Genomic DNA, 17672 nt, shown 5'->3' with positions numbered 1-17672 from the left:
TAATTTATATATGTTTTTATTACTGCACACTAAGCGTAAGACAAATACTGAGAAGTTTCCAAAATCTTAGAAAACTCTTAGTTTGCTGTCTCCAATTTTTAATTTTTCTATTAATTAAATAGACCAATTATAACAGCAATGCAACTTTTTGAAGAGTAAGAGTCTAGCTTAAGTTCTTTTAGTAAAGTTATAAATAATGTAGTAGTAGCTAATAAATGTCATTTTGATATTAAATCAGCTCTGTCGATATGAAACAAATAAAGTTAATTTTTTTTTTATTGAACCATAACTTTATTTAAAAACTTTATATATCAAACCCAACTAGCCGTAGTTAAAAAATGATAATAAAACTGAACAAAAAACCTGTTGTAAGTAAAAATACTTCCTATGCCTTTAGTGAATGCTATGTTTGGTATAATCAAATATATTTTAATTTGAGCGTTTGATTACTTAAAAAACTTTTTAGGAGTTTTCTTTTACAAATACTGCTTAGTTTTAGTAGTAGAGCTTGCAAATAAGATACTTAATAGAAAAGACAAGTAATTAAGGATTATAAAAAGTTTGACTAGAGTTATCATACAAAGCAATTTGCAATTGTCGCATTACTACAAGAATATAAATATATTTTAATTCAACAAAATAAAACTGGTCAAGCAAGTTAAGCTTAAGTAATGTAAACCAAAATTATAAAATGTTTTTATTTTATTTGAAAGCACATTTATTTAGTTTTAAATATTATTTTGTAGTTATAAAGAAACAGGAAGGCCACTGATTTTCTGTATAGGCCAACCAGTACTTTTAATTTCAATCCAAGTACAAATTTGTTATTTCTTATATGGCAGTAATTAAAACTATGACAAAAGAGATATTTTAACAGTTTGGAACTGCTGAAAATATTGCTTGTATTATTAAAAGTATTTCTACTTATAATATCTTTTATTCTATTCCAATTCGTATTTATTTTAAATCCAAGTTCTTGATGTAAGAAACTTTGCAAGTATAAATAGTCATAACGTCGTTACAATTTAAAGATATCTTTGAAGTTTCTGTTTGTTTTTTAAGAAATTTTTGACAGAATTTGACCTTAGCTTAATTTTTATTTTGTTTCATTTACTTTTAAGTATTTAACTTTTTAGTAAACCGTCGAAAACAGATAAATATTTTTTAAATGTAATAAATATATTAATCAAAATTTTATACATATATTTCAAAATATAATGTTTTTTATACCTCGAAAGATACTATTAAGAATTAAAAACTTACTCTGACCTATTATATTAGTCGCTACTGTTTAGTACAGGGGTCGGCAAACAGCGGCCCGCGGGCCAAATGCGGCCCGCGAAGGATAAATCTGCGGCCCGCGAGCACGTTATTTTTATGAATGGAATGCGGCCCGCGAGAGAAAATTTTGCGGCCCGCGACCACGTAAATGTGGCCCGCTGAGCAAAAATTTATTTTAAGTTAAATTTGTTTGATCAATTTAGTTTTAAGTTCCTGTATAATACTTTAAAATAATTAAAAGACTTTACTGATTTAGTCTAAAATGTGAAAAAGACAGGCATTCCACCAGGTTTTTTTTTCTCAATTTTATAATAAATTTCTTTTTACAACAGCAAATTATTTTCTAAAAAAAAGAGTGTAAAAATTGCGTTGAATTAGTAAGATAGTTATATAATATCTACTTGTAAAAACTAAATGCAAATGTTTTCCGTTTTGTACAAAAGTAAGCACAGTAATTAATTAAAATGTTATTTCTTTACAGTTTAGTTTTTTAAAACGTTTTTTGTACCTAAGTTTCTACCACAGATGTTTTGTTACTATATGTTATATTCTAGTGTGCATAAAAACATTGAAAATAACATAATAACAAGAAACAAGGTTAACTTTATTTTGGTTTTGACACCTTTGATTTTTTAGAAGATTTCTTTGCATTTTAAATTAATTCCTATGCACACCAATGAACAAAGACGCTCATATTTTAAACTATACTTTATATTTAATACTCAATGAGATAAAATATAGTTTATGCATGATTTTCTAACATTATTGTTTCTACTTGTAATATCTAGGTGTGTACAGACACATTTAAAACAATATATATGACATAAATTAAAAAAGTTTTTGTTAGGTATACTTTTTGATTTTTTAAACAATGTTTTTTGACAAATTAAGTTAATTTGTATGCGTTGCATTATAATATAAACAGTTGCTGTTTTTTATAACTACCTATTTAATACAAACTAGATTCAGAAATGGTAATTTATTAAGTTTGTACCTTTTTAATCAAAATAGTTCAAATTCGATCAAATACACACACTCAGACTATGACTATTTAAAGACTTCAAATCTCAGGCAAGTTTAGTCATTTTTCAGTTTTTGGCTTGAACTGCTTTTTGTATGCTAAAATATCAAGCTAGTTTTGGTCACTCGGACTGACTTTTTTTGCTTTAAAGAGTGGTAAATTAAATTCATGATGTATGTTATGTTCATTGCACAGTGTTGGTTTAAATTAAAATATGTTTTAAATTTTAAGTCTTGCAGCTGATATAATTTGAATTATTATTATTTATACTAATTGTATACATATAAGTCTGAATAATTAGTGTTGCCAAAAAATCCCGGAAAAGTCTGGAATTTGACAACTTATACTTAAAAAAATCTGTAAAGCCTTGAATTTGAGAATTATTGAAAAAAAACTGGAATTTTAAACAATTTTTACATGTAAAGTAATAAAATTTTGATTTAACACAAAAACTACCATATAAATATTTTTTATTCAAAAACACATTTAAAGAAGATAACAGTATTTTTAAAACTTTTCTGAGTTATTTAAAACGATTTTATTTTAACTTTAACTTAATTATATACTAAAAATAGAAGCAAAATGTTGTAGTTTTAAAGATTTTATATTGGTGCATTGCACTTTTGCTTTTTAAATGTCTTTACCTATTTTTATGCTTTGTGTTGGAACTAAACCAAAAATTCTTCTAAAATGTCAAAGTTAGTAAATACCTGTAATTAAAATTCTAAAATGGACAATATCTGTTGTATCAGTTTTAACATCTTAACAGGTTGATTTAAGTCCTTATTTGGTTTATGCGGCTTTAAAATCTTTAGACATTTCCTAAACACGACTTCTTGTTGATATTGAAGAAATAAACAAAAACATTTTACTAACCCCAACACAAATTATTCAAATAAATTTTCAACTCTAAACGGTATCTTTTTTACTAATTAATTTTGCTACATTATAATTTGCCTTAACAGTTTTTTTTCTAATCAGTCTGTAGTTACTGAAAATAATCATGTGCGTTGTTGAAACTGACATAAGCGATCTTTTTTTTGTTTCTAGCAATAACTCGAAACTAAAGTATTATAGTTCTTGTAGCTCGTCTTATAACTTACATTTGCTCTTTTTAAATACAAAATTTTAACGCAGATAAAGAATTGCTATAATGCTCAATAAAGAATAGGTTTTTCAATTTCTTTAATAGCTTAATAATTTGTTATACATTTGTTGAAAATGTTTAAAACTTTAATTATCCATTCAAGCTGAATTAAAATATTTTTTTAGTTATATAATTAATTCACTGTTAATAAACTTCGGTATTTCTTTATTTTGTGAACTTGATTTTAAATAGGGTTGCCAAACAAACAGGCTTGTTTAAAAAAATTATAAAATTCAGACTAAGTTAAAGCTGTTTAAGAATTTTTTTTAAAACTTAGGGGTATCTGAAACTTTTATTTCAAACACTTTGAATAAATCTTCGAATTCTCAGAACAGTTTTTATGACTGTTGTGTAGTTTACTAATTGTAATTTTTTTGTCTATTTACATATTGTGCTTTTTTATAAAATGATATATTAGTTATATATTTAAGCTTGATTAACAGAAAGTTTTTAGCTATTTTATCTTTTAGTAAACTTTTAATATAATTCAGACATTTTTGCTTTTAAAGTGGCAACCGTGTAAAAGACTAATTAATTACTTATAAGGTATTTCATTAAAGTATTCCAACATTAAATATGTTAAAAAATTTGATTTAGCTTATTTAGAGTACAAATAGGTATTAGTTTTATTTAATTAACGAGTTACTGAACGTTCTGAAGAATACAAACTATTTAAGACGTAAAAACTATTTTAAAAAGTTAAAAAAAATTTTAAACATAAAAAAGTGGTTCATAATATAAAAGTGACCCATAAATGTTTTTCAAGCTTGGTTTTTATAGAGAGTTAGGTTGTAAGTAAAAAATAAAAATATTTTATCAAGTTTAACTTATTAAGTGTTTAAGAAAGTACATATTTTATTAAGACTTAAGTATATTAAATAATGTAAATTCTACTCAAATAGATATTTATATGTTAAATAGGCATTCTATGTGTAGCTAAAAGTCATTTAAAGTAATAAAGTGAATAAAAGTAAAACTATCTCTGGTAAAACCAAAACTAAAGCCAGAAGATTATTCAAATATCACTAAAACTAAAACTGTGGCCCGCGAAGATTTTGAAAACTTGAAACTTGCACCAAAGCACCAATTGCCTGCCGACCCCTGGTTTAGTATAATACATCAGCAACTCAAAATTAATGTTGATTATAGTTACTTTTGAGTGATTATATCACAAAATACCGAATAAATTTTTCCAAAAAAAAACAATCTTTTTGTTTCCAAAATACACTTGTTCGTTTCGTACAAAATACAAACTGTTTATGTAATACAACGGGATTAATCAAAGTACTTAAGTTCATAGTTTAATTTTTTAAATGAAAACAAATTTAGTTTGTTAGCATAAAGGAATTATAACTGAACTATTTTTGGACTTCAAAGAAAAATATTTTAAATTTTACCTAAGTTATCGAAAACTGCTGTACTTACGAGGTAGTGTGTGGTACAAATAAGATGGAAGAGGATATAATGTCTTTATACACGAACTAAAAACACGAAGAAAATTAAATGAACACAAAAGTAAGCTAGATAAAACTACAAATGAAACAAAATAGTTGAACGACTATACAACTAATAATCTTTCTCAGCATTTAAGACAATGAACCGGCTGCTTTTTATTTCTTCAATGTTTTGACTTAAAAGTACTTACTTACCGCACAACCTGAACTGTTCGAGATTGAAAAGTAAAATGCTGTTTTATTAACATTCTAAACACTAACTGCTTATAGTAAAATAGCCTCATTTGTTTGTTCGGTAAAATCGTCTACAAAAAGGGTCGGCAGCCTTTTTTAACTCACGGCCAAATTTTCCTAGAAAAAATTGCTCGCGGGCCGCACTATTTAAAAAAGTCTTCAAGGGCCGCAGTTATTTAAAAGTAATTGTAATAATCAGCATAAAACTCTGTTTTATATTGAAAATAAAAATAAAATTTATTTGCCTGAACAGCCTTATTCTGAATTTATAATATACATTTTTTGATAATGGTGTTAAAAAATATGTTTTTAGCTAAAAAGTACCTCGCGAGCTACATATTTTAGCTTTGAGGGCCGCAGTTTGCCGGCCCCTTGGTCTGCAAAAACTTTAGCTTGCTTATTTTTGCAATATTCTGTAAACGAAAACCCCAGATCGTTGTTTTATCATGCTTGGCTAATTTGAATATATTTGTGCATAACTTATAACATATTTTTCTCCCCGGCACAACCCTTACGAAAAGTGGTTAAATTAACACAGGAACTTGCTTTTACACTAGAACAGCGGTTCTTTATCTTTTCTAATATTTCACCCCTTTTTGGAAGGTTATTAACAAATTTACATAATAGTGTTTAACTAAATTTTTTTAACTTTAAGCTTATTAAATATAAAAATCGTGAAAACTAAGAAGTTCATTTAACTTAAAAAAATACATTTAAACACTAACTTATAAATTAAAAATTCAACTATTATACATTATTTTGCATAACTTTTAATAAAAAAATTACTCCCTGAAACAAGGGAATTCCCCAAGGATAAACATACCACAGGTTAAGAATCGCTGTACTAGTAGTTAGTTGGATGGACAAAAACTTTTTTCAAAGAATGTATCTCGTGTTTCAATAGCAAATTTTGTCAAATACTACTTGTTTAGATTTTGAAACGGTTTGGTTTTAAGTCTTTGAATTGGTATATGTAAAATGGAACTGTCAAGATTCTTTGCCATATTGTGTATGTAAAAGTACATCAACAGTAATACTTGAAATAGAAATATTTCTTTTTAAAGCATAGCAACTCTGCAAGTGTCGATGGGATAGTTAAGGTACTGTTGCAATTAAAAGTTCTTTTAAAACTAACTATACTTCTATTAGAGCAACTATTTGACTTATTTTAACTATTTTATTAACAATTCAGATTTTAGATGGATATTTTTAAGAGCTAAATATAAATAAATTTAGTTTCAAACAAATAAATATGTAATAAAAAAACTTATTTAGTCAGCATATAGCAAATAAAGTAGATACAATTTTTAGAGTTTATTGACACTAATAGCATTTTAAATAAATCTCTCACTGTAAATGTAATACTCTTCACATAATTTAAATATGGAAATCATGTAGACAAAAAACTAAATATTTGTCTTGTATAAAAATGATTAGTACGTAATTGATTTATTGCATATAATTATCAAAGTCTACATCAAAGGGCGGAAGAACAATACAGATAAAATTATAATTCGCGTTTTTTTCCTGGAGTGATCTTAAGAAGTTCTACCGTAAAGATGAGTTGAGCGTTTGGAGGAATGACCCCGCCTGCACCTCTGCTTCCGTATCCTAACAAAAATTCATGTTAATAAAATATTCCACTACTTATAAGTGATAAGTAAATCTTCAGTAGAAACTTAAACAAAACTTTTTGAGATTTTAAATAAACTTACAACTATTTTATAAACGAAGTTTAAATTGCTTACTTATCTATACTTTTTTATCAAAACAAGGAATCTAACCAAGATGAGGTGGTATTGTCAAAGTTCTCTTTTCACCGACGCACATACTGCAACAAAATTAAGCCATTCAAATGTTCTTATTTACTTTACTTAAACTTACTCGACTTAGTATATTTTTATATAATAAAAGTTAAAAATATGTATACCTACTACCCAGTCTCATACTTACAAAGTTACAAATATCATTAGTAATTAAATAATACTTTCTCACTTTTAAAAAAATCTGATAAAACTACTGACAAAAACTTTTATAAAAAATTATTTCAAATACAATAGATAATATATAAATGAATATGAACAAAGAATATGTGATATGTAACGAATGCACGAAAAAATTTATTAACTTTTGTATAGTTTTTTTAATATTAGCTACAAATAAAAAAAAATACAATGACTCATAATAAGAGTATCTTATTTAAAACATAAGTACTAGCATAAATAACAACTATCTATTTCAATCAACTAAAATTGAGCAAATGCAAATATAGTTAAGAAGTATTTATAATATCAAAAGTTTTGTAATCTATAACAAAATAACTTAGTTCTTTAATTGTTGGTTGATACTTTTATGATAATAACAAAAGCAATACTGTCCTGGACTAGACATTAAAAGGTATTAACGGTGTACAACTCAATAACCGAAAGGTTTTTCCCTATACCAGGTAATAAGACCAAATATTTTGAGTATTTTTTTATATGTTATAATTACAAAATAAAACTAAGATAACATCAGAAAAAAGTATCACCTAATTTACATAATTTATGTGTTTGAAAAAGTTTTAATTACAGGGTTCCCATTTAAATTTCAAAAAAAAATTATAGAGAAATCCAAAAAGTATAGCAAATTTATAGGAAAACTATCAAAAAAAACAATGAATTTTAAACGTAACGAACATATTTTTAAAGTACAGATAAGTATAATATGTCATTAACTGTTTATAAGCACAGTCTTAATAAAAAAATTTCAAAATTTCAAGGGTTTTTAGCTCTAATTTTAGTTAAATAAGCAAACATTAGATAAATTGTATTTAATAATAAAAGGGGATCAATTTATCCGCCAGGTGGCGCTATGGAGTCAGTTTTGTATTGAGATTGCAAAGATTTCGATTAAATTTATTTTAAGTGTATTTTCACCTCACGGTGTCACTGTTTTGGCTTTCAAATTTTAAAAACCAATCAAAAAAATGTACCTTGAATAGATTTTCATATACTTTTCAATTTTTTCTAGAGATATAGGGATTTTTCAGAATATTGCAAATTTAAAGGGATTTATAGGGAAGTGGGAACACCGTAATTATACTGTCAAGCATAATTATCAAATTTTGCAGTTTGGATAGTTCTTAAGATTTAACAATCATATTTATTTAACAACATTTATGATCATCGTATGAAACCGTTTGAGATAAATTAACTTATGGACAAAATTTGTATTTGTTATACTAGGCTTCTATATTTTGTTAAAAGCTCCTTACAAATTAAAATCAAATTTATATTTACATTATTGTCTATATTGTATAAACTATTATAATTCATAACATTCAAAACTAAAACAAGACTTAGTTATAAATTGTTATAATACAGTGTGTTTTTTAGCAACTTGAGAGGTCTTACAGTTAGAAATAAAGACTAATAATAGATATTAAAAGAGTTTTTGTGTTTCATTTTTCAAACTTATACTATCAAGCAATAAAACTCTTCTTTACCAACATAAATAAACATTACATATATACATATATAAATATATATATTTATATATACATAAGGAAACTTAAACTTACCCTACTAAACCTTGATCCCAACCTTTAATAACTTGACCAACACCAAATGTGAAAGTGAATGGACGACCTCTGTCTAAGCTTGAATCAAATTTCTCACCGTTAGCAAGTTTACCCTGATAGAAGTTAATGAAAACTATTGTTTTTTTAATATTAACTTGAACTTAGATTGATGATATTAATTAAACTAGCTATATAGATTTATTTTAAACTATCCATAAGCTGTTAACAAAACTTTAAACTATGCAGTTATGTTTTAGTTTAGGTAAAAATTATTTTTTTTCAAATTTTACTCTTAGACAAAAAACTAGCATTAGGGTGATCACTTGTTTTAGAAAAAATATTTCCAGGATTTCTGACTTTCTTTAAGGATAAAAACATTTCCATATTACTCTCAAGTTGAAAATTAAATCATTGTTTTAAATTGTATTTATTAGAGTTGCCACAGGTTTTTTGATGGTTTTTTTTTTCAAGGTTTTCTAAATTTCTTTTAGGCTTTTGTAAGTACTTGATTTTATGCATGTTTACTATAAAATTAAGTACAATGTAAAAAACTGTCTTAAACAATTAAAAAATAAGATATTGTAATGCTATTTTAAATATGTTTTAAAAATATAAGAATGTATATGGTACAAAAAAGTTATTCTATATGATAGATTTTTCATTCCTAATCAAAATTTTAACATGTTACAGTTGTTAAAAATTCAAAGATTTTTAGTGACTTGTCTTAAACATTATAGGGATGCCAATTTTTTTTTTTGAGAATTTCTTCCAGGTTTTTTGAATTTCTTCCAGATGTTTTAAAGTACACATTTTTGGGTCTATTTTTATTTTAAAGCTAAATATAAGGTTAAAAACTGTGCTAAGTAGTATAAAAACCTTGAAAATATACTGTTTAGTTACTTTAAATGTGTTTTTTAATAAAAAATGTTTTTGATGATGACAACAAAAATTATCTATATTGAAGATTTTTTGTGTCAAACTAAAATTCAACTACTTAACATGTAAAAATTGTATAAAATTCCAGGTTTTTTGATAATTTATGTTCAGAATTCAAGGTTTTTTTTTTCAAATTCCATTTTTTTTTTTCAGGATCCAGGTTTTTTGGCAACTTTGATTTCTACTACTGAAAAGATACTTTAAATATGCTTTATATTAAAGAAAATTATGGATAATATTTTTATTTTACATTTAAAATTGTTCACAATTTCAGGTTTTTCTAGTTTATTTTTGCCTTAATTTTCAAATTCCAGGTTATTTAAGGATTCCAGACAAATGGCCACCCTGTAGCATGGTATTACATAAAAATTCTTTAAAGTTTTTCTTTAGCTTAGTGTGGCCGCAAGTAACAAATTTAAATCAAAACATCAATTGAATTTTAAAAATCTATTTGTGTATATCATATTAAAAATTTTAGTTAGTTTTACCAAATAAAGTAGTTATAGTTTTCCTTCTTTTTAAAACTACTATGTCATAATAAAGACAAAAAAAAAACTATTTTAATAACAAATAAGATTATTTTATATTAATTGTACAAGTTAGTAAATGGAAACTTTAAAAAATTTTTAGTTGATACTATTTGAGACAACAAAGCAAGCAAAAATGACTATAAATTACAGTGATTTACATGAAGCTAGCCTAAGTTTAGGAGAAAAAATATAATCAAGCTTAAAAATCTAATAAGACAAGATTAAGGCCATAGGAGAGGAGGGAAGGGGGTAAAAGACTTTTTTTTACAAAAATTAACTTTGGCTTTTATATGAAAGCTTAAATTACAAAACAATAAGCCAGTTTTTATAGAATTAAAAAATATCATTCAACTTTTGAGATAGTTAATTTTTTGTAAAAATTTCCAATACAAATGTATGGACCCTAAATTTTTTGAGGTCAATTTTCACTAAAATTAAAAAATTGTTAAAAATCTATCTCCTCCTTCATTTTTCAAGTAATCTTGTTTAAATTTTCAGGAAATGCATTATAAGAAAAAAATGTTACTTTTGAATTTTGATAATTAAGAAAAAAAAATTTATGACAATAATTAAAAAAAAAAATTTTTTTCAAAAAAAAAATTTCTTACTTAAATTTTTTTTTCAAAAAAAAAATTTCTTACTTAAATTTTTTTTAATTCACAAGTAACATTTTTTTTTATTGTATAAAGATTAGACTGTGAAAGTTTTAAGAAGATTGCTTGGAAAATGTAGGAGGAGACAGATTTTAAACAAAATAGTCTTTTTTTTGCTGTTTTGGTCTTCCCTTCCCATAGAGAATCTGTTATGCAGCCTGACTTTGACTGGTCATATCTCAAGAATAATTTGAATTTTTTTAACCATAAAAAGCATCTTAAAGCTTAAAAAAATTTTTATGAAATAAAATCAACTTGTAAAAAACATGGCTTAACCCCTCCCCCCTATGGCCTTAATAAACAAAGAACAACTCTTATAAAATACAAATTGAGAGTTAAAGAAAATAGATGAGATTTAGAAGGAATATTTTAACTACCCTGAGAGTTGTAAAAATAAAATCAAACAAACCTGAGTCAGCCTGAGTTATTTCAAAAAAATTAACTAGCCTTAGTTGTCCTGAATAGGGTAAACGGTAGCCCTGTTTTCTAAACAATTTTTTTATTATAATTTCCTAACCAAGATTTATAAATATAAACAATGAACTTCACCGCACAATCAACAACAGCATCCGAGACAATCCTACGACCAGTTTTGTCCTTATTAGGACTCATCAGGCAGGAATAGTCGCAAGAAACCGCAGTTGTGATCTAACCAAGCGGGCCGTACAAAGTACTGAAGCAACTGTTTGTGGGTAAAGTCCAAAAAATTGATGCACGCAAATCTTAGACATTGTCAGCTTAATGTGAGATTTTACTCTCCACGCTTGTTTTCATTGTTAATATAATAGTTCATTGTTTATATAATAGTTCATTGTTTATATTCGATGGCATAAAACATCTCAACTTGTTGACGATGGCCAAAATAAATACTGGCTCTAACCAAGATTTAAAATTTTATTTAAAGTTATTTTCAGGATATATTTACAAATATACTGTATAAAACAATCATTAAGTTTCTTTTCAATGAGAAATTGTTTTACTATTGAAAACTTTATTAAGCATAAAAATAAGAGTATAAAAGATTAAATTATGTAATTGTTGTTATTCATTAATTTAATTTGAGATTTTTTCAGCACAAATGATCAAATCTAAAGGTATGAAAACTTACAGTATAATGCATCTCAAGCATATCACCTTTTTGAGGAGTTTCTCCACATTCAATTGGTGAGAATGTTGTTTTTATTTGTAACTCATCTTCTGCACTTACCATCAAACTTAGAAATAAAATTAATAACATTGAACATTTCATTTCAATTTTTACTGATTTTAAACAACTATATGTCTGTATTTTAAAGTATAAAACATTGTTCTCTCTTTTTCACTACTAGAAAAAGTTAAATAAGTTTTTTATAGGTAAGTAAGTAGGTAGAGTGTAATCCTACATACTCCTTAACACTTAAATTAATTGTAGAAAATTAAATAAATTAATTTTAACAGAACAAAACTTTATTAATATATATTACTTACAAAAGAGATAAAAAAGTATATAACCTTAATAATACACTAGGCTGAAGTTTCGTAGACATTTAAATTCAAGATTTTCAACATATTCCTATATTTTATTTATAGTCATTACTGCACTTTAAAACCGCTTGTACTTAAATTAAATTAATAAAACTCAAGAACTTTGTTCCATGTGCGTAGAACTAGTGATCAACTACGTAATTTAACATTTTACTACAAAAAATGAAATAGTTACGGTACCCCGAAAAATACCAAAAATAATAATTAAAAACCTAGTAAACACACTTTAAAATAATAATTTTATTTATCTTAAACTTTAAATAGTAAGCACACTTTAATAATCTTGTTAATAATACAAATTTTTAACAACATGAAATTTTTTTAATGCTTTTATGTTTTCTCATTTTGTTAAATATTAAATAGAATTTTATTTCGGCTTAAGCTAGTTATCACTTAAACACAGTATTAGCACTATTACATTGAATAATTGTTTTTCACAACTTTAAGTACAGTGCTTATTCACTTATTGGAACACTTTTGGTCATGAAAAGAATTTCAAAAAAATTTAAACATTAAACACAAACATTTTTTTCCAATTCAAATACTTGAGCTTTCATGCTTTAAAAAAACTTTATATCTAATTTATTAAACCCATGAGTTTTCTGCTAAAAATGGTAAAAAATCTATATAACAAATATCTATTTTCAATTTGTTAAATGTTATATGTCTCCCTAAAATTTATTTTAAACTTAGTCAACGTTTTTTGTTTCCTTTATATTTAATTTATTTTTCTTATGTCTTAAGAAGCTTGCTTTTTAATTTAGAGAGATTGGTAATTTTTTATTTTGCTTATTGTTTTTTGTTTTGATAGATATTTTTAAATATTATTGTTTTCATAAACAAAAGTTTCTTTTTTTTTCAAATTTAGTACAAGTTGAACTTCAAATGATGAATTTTACTTGTTTGACCCTGACAAAACGTACATCATTGCAGAAGGTTAGTAAGTCTGAAGTTTAAAATTAATTAAATAAATTAAACTAAAACTTAACTCATAATTACTATTCTTTTTAGTATAATGCTTTGGTTAATATACAATATTTAGATTATATTAGGAAAAAAAATAGTTTTTTGTACTTATCCGGAAAATGCTTATACTGAAATGTTTACAGAAAAGTCTTGCCTACATTTCTGGATAAAAGAATACGCACACTACAAACTCTACAAACTTTGATATTTGACACATCAACTGCATCAGTCTAATTTGGGTTTTAATTAGCTGTGTTTAAATTTCAGTTGATAATAAACATCGAAAATTTGTGAGTATAAGTATAAGGTGTAGTACCTGGTGTACTACTTTTATTACTGTTAAGACGACTTATTTAAGTAACAAAGGAAATAAAAGTAAAGTATTTAACAGTTGTTTAGTTAAAACAATTAAATTTATAGTAGATTGTTCTTTAATCATTTATCTTATAACTTTTAATTAAGTTAACTAGTAACTTATAAATAATATATAGACTAAACATTATATTTGAATGAGATTTTATTTAACTGATAATCTCGTTTGATTTAGTTCAAACGAGTGAAACATTGTTTAAAAAAAAATATTAGGAAAATAAATGAGTCACACGACAAGCTATTAAACTTAAAGGTTAGTCGTGACGTGGCCACAATAGTCACTCATATTTGCAGATTCAGCAAAACGAAAATCTTGTTTTGTTTTTATTTTTAATTTAACTACTAAAACTTAATTTTTGCTTATTTTTTGATATGTTTCAGTAAGGTGAATTAGGAATATTGGTATAAATTAAAAAACAATAACAATTTTTACAAAATTACACAACTTATAAATTTATATAAAGAACTAAACGACAGTTTTTTTTTTGTAAAATATAAACTTAACTTTACTATTTTAAATCGGAACATTTTTGTATTTAAAGTTTGTGAAAATTACTCAGGTTTAAATTAATTACTATAAAAACATTTTCTTCACTTTAAGAAACGACTAAAATAGGTTAATAAAAACAATAGCTAAGCTATGAAATATTATTTAGATCTTATTTTCAACGTATAATAGAAAATTAAAGAATAAAAATCACAACTAGTAAAAATATTTTTTAAATCCTAAAGTAAAAGTTAGAATCAACTTCATTTTTTCCTTTTTATCTTCAGCAGTTTAAACTATTAAACTAGTTGTAAAACAACTATAAAGTATTTAAATAAAATAAATAATATTTTGAAGTATATAAAACATAACCCATGCATAACAGTTTACTATATTAAACATGCATAAAACAACTGTTTCATATTACAAGTTTTAAACATAGTTTAAGCTTTATGATAATATTAAAAAAAGTTTATTTTATCTAACTCAGAATAATATTTTGATACTTATAGCTAAATTATTTTCTTTTGAAATAATATTTTATAAGCTAATGACAAGCAGAGTTTAGTTATTTTAGTTTATTGTGGTGTTCAGCCTTCTAGTTTGTTTTTAAAAAGTTGAAACGTAAAGTATAATTTTTTTAAAGTATGTAAATAAAATTGTTTTATTTTAAATTTTTAAAGCAAAAAACTGTACTGTTTGTCTGGATAACTATCGCGAACCATAAGTTTACATACAAAAAATGAACTTTTTTAAGCTTTAAAAGAAATTACAACATACATTGACAAACAATGAATTCAGAGATAAGGAAGTTAATTTTAAGTTTAATTGATAACAATTAAATATTTTTCAGTATTAAACTATGTACTGTTTACAGTTTATAGATTTTATATTTAAACTTGTTAAATATAATTGTTGTTTGTGTATGATATCTAAAGTTGTATGTAAGCTAATCTTATTCTCTAAAAAATGTTAATCTTTCTCAACTAAAAGTTAAGCTACTAGTTTTTGTTTTATAGATTGATTTAATAAACTTAAATATTTAGATCTTAGACTATAGAACTCACCAGGAAGCTTTAAATCACGCATATTAATTCCTATTAATAATGTGACTTATTTTAAAAATTAATAATATCGTTAGTAAACTAAAATTTATGGTAATCATGTTAGTAAAAATATTTTTTTTGTGCAATAAACTTTTTGCTCAATTAATCTTGGACAAGACGTTAAAGGTATCCAAGAGGTGTGCGACTCGATACTCGAAGGCTTGCACCAACTCCTAAGACCAAATATTTTGAGCTCTTTTTTTGTAGTTCAAAAACTATACTGTATATTATATTTAAATTGTTAATGTTATTTTTTTTCTTGATGAACTTTAGATGAACTTTGATAATAAATTTAGGATATATAAAACTAAATCATAATCATAAAATTCATATAGAAGAAAGAGATAATAGTTTTAATACGTTTGAAGGTTAACATGTAAAGCTTAAACAAGTAAATAAATCAACTCTTTAAGTTTGGCCTATGTCTGGACTGATCAGTCAACGTATTATTTTAGTTATTATCCATTTAGTTTGAGCTACGATGAAATTGATTGTTTTAAATTATAAAAAACTAATGACCAAAGAAATAAAAGTATATAGTTAAAAAGCATAACACTTTGTAAAAACTTAACTTGTTAAAAAATAGCATTTAAACTTTAGATATAAGTCTGTCAACAAGTACAATCTTGAAAAATAAATACTAAAACAAAAAGGGTTTAATTCTATTTTTGAAATTAATGACTTTACTACCAAAAAAACTAAAACTTAATAGAAAATTTTGAAATAAAGATTAGATCACTGTAATCTAAAGTCTAAACCTAATTAAAAAAGCCAATAGTTGATAGTTTCAAAAAAAGTAAGTTTAATCGTTCTCCTGAAAATATGTAATGAATATAAGTCCACAGCATACTTTCCATGTTTATTTTTAAGTATTGTTAAAAATTTTTTTTTAGTTGACCTTGTTGAGTGGTAGATTACTCTAGTTGTACTAAAAACATAAAACTCAAAACTTTTTCGTAAATAATATTTTTAAAATTGTTGTTATAGAATTATTAAATTATATATTAAAATTATATGTAGAATATATTTTGATATTAATTATTTTTGTTATTTCAAGGATTTCAGTAATTTCGTTATATCATTTTTAATGAATCTATTTCCTATTGATCTATTGATAAGTATGTAACCAACCGCAGCATACTTTCCAACCGCAGCATACTAAGTCCACAGCATACTTTCCATGTTTATTTTTAAGTATTGTTAAAAAGTTTTTTTTAGTTGACCTTGTTGAGTGGTAGATTACTCTAGTTGTACTAAGAACATAAAACTCAAAACTTTTTCGTAAATAATATTTTTAAAATTGTTGTTCTAGAATTATTAAATTATATATTAAAATTATATGTAGAATATATTTTGATATTAATTATTTTTGTTATTTCAAGGATTTCAGTAATTTCGTTATATAATTTTTAATGAATCTATTTCCTATTGATCTATCGATAAGTATGTAACCAACCGCTTAGGTACGCAATACCGGTTGGGTATGTATTTTTTAGCTGAAATACATTATATTCAATGTGGTTTCTTTTCTACTTAAAAATTAAAAGAAAAACCTAAAAGCAGTAGTACAAAAAAACTGCACCTTAAGTAAGTTGTACTACATTAAATTCAAAAAAATTAAAACAAAATTAACTAGAAAAGAGATATGAACTTACAAATTATAAATCACATTAATTTTCTAGTACAGTTTTTTTTTTTTAATAACAAATAGTGCAATTTAAAATTACACACCCTATGATTAAAACTCAATAAAAAATATAAACTCATACAAATACTATAAAAACGAAATTAGTAAACAGTACAAATAACATATACATTCCCTGTGGTCAAAGCAAAAATGTAAAAAGCGTAAAAAGATCTAAAATAAAGTTTGGATATAGAGAATAACAAACATAGTAGTTGACATTTCAAAACCCCATGATTGATACATTAATGTAAAAATTGTACAAAAAGCAATATTAATGAAATTAAAGAGCATTGTAATTGATGTTTACAACCTCAAGGCCTCAATGATTGAAACATAATTGTAAAAAAAGCGTATTAAAATGATGTTAACATAAAAAACGTATTTTAGGCTTTAGAAAGATAATTTAAGACCGAGTTTCTAAGGTAAAACCTGCCGGTTGGGTACTTACTACTATTCAATACTCACCTTTGTGCTATGTTCAAAGTGCGTATTAAGCAGCAGGTTACAAATTATAGCTGTATTTGGCCTACCGCAACACAATAAACTGTATCTAATGTGTACAATTTCAAAAACTTCTAATTTCATAAGTAGCTTTTTTATTTAGAATAACAAATTTATTTAACAACTTATCTTAAGCAATTTACTAGCTAAGATCACTGTCGCTTATCATTATTACATTAAATTATATAAAAAAAATATTTAAACTTATATT

The 17672-nt window shown here is 24.8% G+C and overlaps 1 protein-coding gene across 1 annotated transcript; it reads right to left on the bottom strand.

Annotated features, from left to right (window-relative positions):
* Positions 1-6436: 6436 nt before the first annotated feature.
* LOC145834404 (FK506-binding protein-like) lies at positions 6437-12096 on the bottom strand. The gene is made up of 4 exons (XM_082941827.1): positions 11927-12096; positions 8700-8812; positions 6922-6968; positions 6437-6748 (listed from the first exon to the last, which is right to left on the bottom strand). The coding sequence occupies exons 1-4, from the start codon at positions 12065-12067 to the stop codon at positions 6645-6647; spliced, it is 405 nt and encodes a 134-aa protein (XP_082797953.1). The 5' UTR covers positions 12068-12096; the 3' UTR covers positions 6437-6644.
* Between the last annotated feature and the right edge of the window lie 5576 nt (positions 12097-17672).

The sequence above is a fragment of the Thalia democratica genome, chromosome 4 (assembly GCF_965202585.1).
Source record: "Thalia democratica chromosome 4, ktThaDemo2.hap1.1, whole genome shotgun sequence".
NCBI lineage: Eukaryota > Metazoa > Chordata > Thaliacea > Salpida > Salpidae > Thalia > Thalia democratica.
The sequence above is the reverse complement of the archived record's forward strand: the minus strand, read 5'-3'. Positions and strand labels throughout refer to the sequence as shown.